The sequence below is a fragment of the Silurus meridionalis genome, chromosome 6 (genome assembly GCF_014805685.1).
Source record: "Silurus meridionalis isolate SWU-2019-XX chromosome 6, ASM1480568v1, whole genome shotgun sequence".
In the NCBI taxonomy this organism is placed as follows: domain Eukaryota; kingdom Metazoa; phylum Chordata; class Actinopteri; order Siluriformes; family Siluridae; genus Silurus; species Silurus meridionalis.
Genome location: NC_060889.1, coordinates 196,155 through 203,566, shown reverse-complemented (window position 1 = coordinate 203,566; position 7,412 = coordinate 196,155). Strand labels below are relative to the sequence as shown.

General features: G+C 35.6%; 1 protein-coding gene and 1 non-coding gene across 2 annotated transcripts in view; one reads left to right on the top strand and one right to left on the bottom strand.

The window, feature by feature from the left end:
• Positions 1–23: 23 nt before the first annotated feature.
• Positions 24–7,412, bottom strand: part of LOC124386971 (protein sax-3-like) — a 14,096-nt gene continuing 6,707 nt past the window's right edge. Inside the window, exons 4-10 of the mRNA XM_046851049.1 lie at positions 4,886–5,158; positions 3,876–4,148; positions 2,533–2,799; positions 2,196–2,444; positions 1,775–2,044; positions 1,319–1,591; positions 24–408 (exon numbers count right to left, since the gene is read on the bottom strand). Of these exons, the coding sequence (XP_046707005.1) occupies positions 107–408; positions 1,319–1,591; positions 1,775–2,044; positions 2,196–2,444; positions 2,533–2,799; positions 3,876–4,148; positions 4,886–5,158 (1,907 nt within the window). The 3' untranslated portion in view covers positions 24–106. The remainder of the gene's footprint in view (positions 409–1,318; positions 1,592–1,774; positions 2,045–2,195; positions 2,445–2,532; positions 2,800–3,875; positions 4,149–4,885; positions 5,159–7,412) is intronic.
• On the top strand, positions 5,999–6,071 carry trnag-ccc. The gene has a single exon. It is a non-coding gene; the product is annotated as a tRNA-Gly (tRNA).

Genomic DNA, 7,412 nt, shown 5'->3' with positions numbered 1-7,412 from the left:
AACCCGAGGTTCCACTGTACATTCATTTTCATGTTTTATTTTAAAGGTAAGATATAGTATAACTTTTTTCAGAATAGTTTTGTTAATATTAGATCTGCTTTACGTATTAAATCCTACTGATGAGAAGTGATAAAGACTCACTGTGTACTGTGATGTTAACAGATTTACTGCGTTCTCCAGATTCAGACTGACACCAGTAAACTCCAGTGTGTGATGGAGAGAGGGAGCTGATGTTACATGTAGATCCTGAAACCGATGAACAACTGAACAATGACTCACTAAGTGTGTATCTTCTCACTGTCCATCCAGTAGAGTCTCTCTGGTCCTCACAGCTCAGTGAGAGAGAGTCAGCAGTAAAGTGTTGAGATCTGCTGGGATTGATGATCAGAGACACTGGAGGAGATTCACCTGTTCATAATGATAGCAATATTACTAATTTTATTTTGAGTGAGTTTAAAGTGGTGCATTGTGCCACAGATGAATCACAAAATACTAGGGCTGTATGTCCAGCTTCAAGATTTTTTTTGAAAAGGAGAAAATCCACACAATTCCACATATTGAGGGAGTGAATGAATGAAGAATGGAATGAATGAAAACATTTGTTAAAGTCTACTGAAATAAGTAGAACAGTTAAATAGATCATCTTTAGAAAATAAGATATTAAATGTAAAACACACACAAACATACACATCTGTGTTACCCAAAAGGGGTCTAACAAATGTAAACTGTCCGTTGTTTTTTAATTTTTAAATTTATTAATTTTATGTGTGCTAATTTAATTGATTACTCAGTTTAATCAATATAATAAAAAACTGTATTGCATTAATTAGATTTATTCTATTTTTATAAAATATTATAAAATATGATTTTATATATTGTTTAACCAAGCAGGCATTTTGTTCAAAATGTAAATTGTTCGGATTTTGTTGACAAAAAATCACAAATATTAATAATAATAAACTGTGTTAATAAAAAAATTACAAGGAGTTTTATGTTTTGCATTACCGAGGTACGTCACAAACCGTTACACCCCTACAAAATACATTTCTTTAACTTATTACTGCATACTGCTCAGACACACACACACACACACACACACACACACACACACACACAAACTTCATTCTTTCAGATTCCTCTATTTTTTCACACTCAGTGGTCCTGTATAAATGTTCAACCCCCCATTTTATTCATTCACACAAGCTTTATACTGGGGAAATGTATTTGTTCTCTGTATGTAGGAGTGTAAATATAAATTACTGTGTTTCTACTCAGCTCTGTTGTTAACATGTTCTGTGTAATTCATTCACATACTCACCACTAACAGTTACCCAGAGTGCATCACTGTAGTGTGTGTAGTAGACTGGGTTTCCTCTTCCAGCTCTGCATCTGTACTGACCTCCATCAGAGACACTGACTGATCTGATGAAGTAGTGATTTGTTTCAGTCTCAGTTTCACGTCTCTGTGTGTCTTTGTTCCAGTAAAACTTCCATCCAGCAGACTGCAGCTTCAGTGTACAGTACAGAGTCACTGAGTTTCCTGTCAGTGCAGCTCCTTTAAGGTCTGATGTGAGTTCAGGTTCAGGTTTTTCTGTTAGAAATTTAATATAATTTAAGAAGTGAAGAAGTCTGAACTACACTAATCACTTCTACAGTAAAACAGTAATAATCTCTCTCTCTGCATTGATGCCACGTGAGTCTCAGTCACATGTTAAAAATACATGTAGACACTTGTAATGGAATAATGACAATATGTGAGATAAAACACACTCACCTGATACAGTCAGTGTAACTTCATCACTGCTCTGTGTGTATTCTGGATCTGATGACTGAGTTCCATTACAGATATATGGACCTTCATCAGATTCTTTATCTACAGTCATTGTGTAGGTCATCTTTCCTGCAGCATCACTGAGTTTGTTATTGTTACTAAACCAGTGATACTGCCAGGATCCTCCAAGCAGTATATAACATGTGAGAGTGACGGTTTCCCCAATGAACACATGCTTAGCTGGAAGTACTCTTACTACAGGCTTTGGTCTCGCTATATAAAGAAAATAAAAGCTTATAGTCAGAGGTTTGGGATATATATACACAGGCACACATTTTATATATATATATATATATATATATATATATATATATATATATATATATATATATATATATATATAAAATGTGTGTAAGTTTCTTACCTTTGACTGAAACCCAGTTTTTTGGTGACTCTCCTCCCTCTGAGTATTTACAGTGGTAGAAACCTTCATCTGACTTTGAGACACTGCTGATGGTCATCACTCCTGTAGTCTGATTCTGGAGAACTGAATCATATTTATAGAAATGCACCCCAGAGTGTGAAATGATTGTGTTGTGATATAAACAGTGTAAAGTCAGAGGATTTCCCTCAGTTACAGGATGGACAGGACTGTCCAGGATCACATCACCATCTGTGGGAAAGAGAAAGAAGACACTGAAAACAGTGAAAAGATGTACATGTTTTATCTGGGAAGGTGCATGCACAGGTGCAAGACTCACTGTGTACTGTGATGTTGACAGAATCACTGCGTTCTCCAGATTCAGACTGACACCAGTAAACTCCAGTGTGTGATGGAGAGAGGGAGCTGATGTTACATGTAGATCCTGAAACTGATGAACAATTAAAAGTTGTCTGATTGAGTGTGTCATGTTTCACTGTCCATCCAGTAGAGTCTCTCTGGTCCTCACAGCTCAGTGAGAGAGAGTCAGCAGTAAAGTGTTGAGATCTGCTGGGATTGATGATCAGAGACACTGGAGGAGATTCACCTGTTCATAATTACAGTATATTAATATTGTTACATTATATTTATTTAACATTATATTGACATTTATTGGAATAGAAGAAAAGTAAAAGATAATTTTTAATAATTAAGTAATGCAGATAAAATAATTAGATAAAAGGTTAAACTATACTGTGCATAGACTATAAAAGATTCTGGTAATGATATTTTACTGAGTAAAAAGTAAACTATTACTACTCTATATTACATACACATGCTGACAACTGTTATGCTTATGCTTGTCTATTGTCTCCCGGTCAGGGATTCCCCTGCCACGCCCCCCTCAGTAGCTGTCAGAGATGCACCCTGCCACGCCCCCCTCAGTAGCTGTCAGAGATGCACCCTGCCACGCCCCCCTCAGTAGCTGTCAATGTTCCTCATTATCCCGTGCCTGACTGAACGACCGACAGCTGTGGCTCATTAAGGATCAGACTATATAGACTCACGTTCTTGAGTCACAGGCTGTCGGTTCTTGTATTGTCATGCTGGTCATTTCCTGGTCCCGTGACTGCCAGCCTTCCCGCTGGTTCTGTTTTCAGACTCTGTGTCCATGTGAGGATTACTCGTTGTTGTTGCAGTTTGCTTTCGTTTTTGGATTACTCGTCTCGAGCGGATATTCTTGTTTGTTTTCTCGCAACGGCAACTGTGAGTGTTTTTTGTTGAACTAACTGAATAATCAATGATTGAGTTATTTCCGCTTCCGCGTCCTGTCCGTCAGCCTGACACTCCCTTATTTTATTACAATTAGCACTTTTGTTTACAATACACATACATGTGTATTACATACACACATCATGATACACTGACTGACACGTAAACTGTTATTTTAAACATTTTTATTCTTATGTTAAATACACTGTATTATGCTTGTGCTCTGTGTTGTGTGTCTCCCATTTTTTGTTAATTAATTAACCCTCTGTTTACATGCAGTACACTTTTACAATTCAAGTCTTTACACTTAATACCTGTTTTTTTTTCCCTCAATAAAATCTGGCACACAATCTGAGACTAGTGATCACTTTCACATAGAAAATATAAGCAGTGACACATTTCCACACTCACCTGATACAGTGAGAGTAACAGAATCACTCGTCTTTGAGATCTGATTGTCACTGTGTCTCCTCCCTCTGCAGGTGTATTTCCCTCTATAATAATCTGGAACAGAGCTGATACTGAACTCCTGTGTTGTGTGTTTTGGGTAGAGTGTGTTATCCTTATACCAGTCGTATCTCCACTCAGTGTCTCTTCCTGTTTTTATTTCACACCTGAAAGTCACAGTTTCTCCTCTAAACACGTGTGTATCAGGCTTTATAATCACCACAGGTTTAAGATTCTCTGTAAGAAAAAAAAATATTAATACATTTCCAACTCTATTATTTAAACAAGTATTAATACAAGTACATTTTAAAACTGAAAACAATTTACAGTACAGATTGTAGATACACTAAATCTGCTCAAATGTAAATGATTAAGCTGTTACAAAAATCACTACTGATAAAATAGATGTAGATCACAATTTTAAATCCAGACTCAGTTTTAGAAGTAATCAGGTTACTGTACTGAGTAAAGTGTATTCTACACTGTTTATTCATATCTGAGATACAGTGTGCTGGTCATCCTGTTTGTCTTTTCATAAACACACACAGATTCACGTTCATTATGTGGTGTGTGTGTGTGTGTGTGTGTGTGTGTGTGTGTGTGTGATTTTATTATTTATATCGTGGGGCGAAATCTCATTATAATTCAGGCAAAGGGAAGATGAGTTACATCTCAAAATTGGAAGTGAAAAGAAAGGGGTCTGTTTACACAGAATTATTAACATGGAAGTGAGAACAGCTGTGAAAACAAATGAACACACACACCCAATCCTCGTTCTGCAGTGTTCACTTTGTGGTGTCTAAGAGTTCAATTCTTCTTCTCTTCTTCTTTTCTCCAGTATCATTCACACTCGAGCATGATACTGGAGAAAATGTATTTGTTCTCTGTATTTAAATGTGTAAAATAACTTGGTCTGTTTCTACACAGTTCCACTGTTAACATGTTCGGTGCAATGCACATATTCACATACTCACCATTAACATTTACCCAGAGTGCATCACTGTAGTGTGTGTAGTAAACTGGGTTTCCTCTTCCAGCTCTGCACCAGTACTGACCTCCATCAGAGACACTGACTGATCTGATGGTGTAGGAGTGTGTTTTAGTCTCAGTGTCACGGCTCTGTGTGTCTTTGCTCCAGTAAAACTTCCATCCAGCAGACTGCAGCTTCAGTGTACAGTACAGAGTCACTGAGTTTCCTGTCAGTGCAGCTCCTTTAAGGTCTGATGTGAGTTCAGGTTTAGGTTTTTCTGTTAGAGACAAAACACACAGTTCAGAACAGTTGTTACTAATCACCACTTTAGTAACGTCTTCTTTCTTTACGAACATCCACTTCTACAGTAAAACAGTACAATAATCTCTGTGATGATGCAAATCAATTTTATATTCCTGCAGTTAGACACATAATGAGAATGAAATTTGGGATATTAAATGTGAACCTCCACTTTAATTGAAGTGAAGGTCAGAAAATAACTTCTGTGTGATGATGCAGGTCTCTAATTTCTCTATAATCTACATGTATTTATGTGAGTGTAGAAAGTAAAAAAAACTAAAAAAAAAAAAAAAAAAAATATATATATATATATATATATATATAAGAAGTGGAACACAAAGTGCAAAACTCCACATATATTCTTTACTGTATCAGGATTTATTAGAAATGTTTAAACACATTTTTTATACTTTGTGTTTTGCCTAAACAGGAATAAAACTGAGTATTGTCATCTCACAGCAAACACTATAATAATAAAAAGAAATACATAATTAAAATTACTCAATAAGACCAACTAACATTTATCATTTTCCAGTTTACACTAATTGCCTGTTTATTTACACATAAAAAAAACATAACATTAAACATTAAACAGTTAATGTCTCATTTATTCAGTGTTTCATCCATCCATCAGATCCCTTCACTTCTTCTCTCCATTTACTGTAAAACTCACAAATAAACTAAACACTGCTGAAAATAAACACAAATACATTTAGAAAATGATTAAATTATAAACATATGTACATTATTTAAAACATTTTACTGATTTTGCTACAGTTTTATTACAAAAAAAGTACATGTATGTAAGTTTCCACTATCCCCTGGTGGTCTAGTGGTTAAGATGCAGCGCTCCCACCGCTGCGACCCGGGTTCGATTCCCGGTCAGGGAACCAACCCCAGCCACTCTCAGTGCCGGTCCCAAGCCCGGATAAATTAGGGAGAGTTGCGTTAGGAAGGGCATCCAGCGTAAAAACGTGCCAAATCAAAACGTGCGCAGGATCCGCTGTGGCGACTCCTAACGGGAGAAGCCGAAAGAAAGTTTTTATGTAAGTTTCCACTACAATGAATCTTTGTGAGCTCGTTAGTGTAACGAGTTGAGTGCAATATAAATAGAATCATTTGATTTTGCACAAAAATCCTGTATTGCTGTATTATTTCCCTTTTCTTTCTTTGGTTATTAAGGGTTCATTTTGCTGTAAGAGACTTTTATTTTGAGATTCGCTCTTGTTGTTATGCGGACTGATATTTTAAAGCTCTTCAATTAAAGAGATAATTGAGGATTATTAAGTGTAGAAATCCACTTGATTCCACTTTGTAAACACTTCTAAGACTATGAGATGTTCTGGTGTATGTTTTATGTGTAAGTAGATTTAGAATGTGAGGATTTATTGTATGTATGCAGTGTTAATGTGCTTCTGAGTTGTTATCAGTTAACAAGTGTTGTATTATACAGGAATGCAGTGTCACAAAGTGCACACGAGTGATTTATCCACTTTATTGAAATTAATCAACAGGTATTTCTTTCTTAATCTCATTTATTATTTTTCTATTGTCTTTTGTATGAATAATTTGTGTTTAAATGTTAGTGTTTTGTTCAATTGTTGCATATAATGAAGTTTGCATTTCACATGCTGGAGGGAGGAATGCATTGTCACAAAGTGCCCTCAAGTGATTTATCTCCTTATTGATATTAATCCACAAGAGAGAGAAGAGGAGTGTTGAATGGTGATAAGACTGTTAATGCGCACAGTGCATGCATCATGCACTGTGCAAAATTCAGTCAGAAGTCATGTATAGAACATATTAGAAAATGTCAGTAAATGTCCAACAAATATATTGATACACATCTGCTGTCTATGTGGTTAAACACCTATATAATATCATTTAACAATGTGCTTCAGATTACATATAACATTGCTTATATTAGTTTAAAACTTAATACATGTGATCATTATTCAGCATTAACATAGTTTAATACTCAGCTTTGCAAAGAATTTAGTGTATAAAGAGAGTTTACAAAAATCAATAATCATGCTTTGGAGTAGCATATATATAACGTTTAGCATACAGCATATTATCAAAATGCTTGTAAATGTAATACATGTTAATAAGAGCAGGTAAAGCTGATAAATTAGGATAGGGATTAGAAAAAGAAAAACAGGATCAGGAACAGGATCATGATCATCTCCAGTTGACATGGGGAAGTTAAGGTATAGTTAGGAGAGACAGAG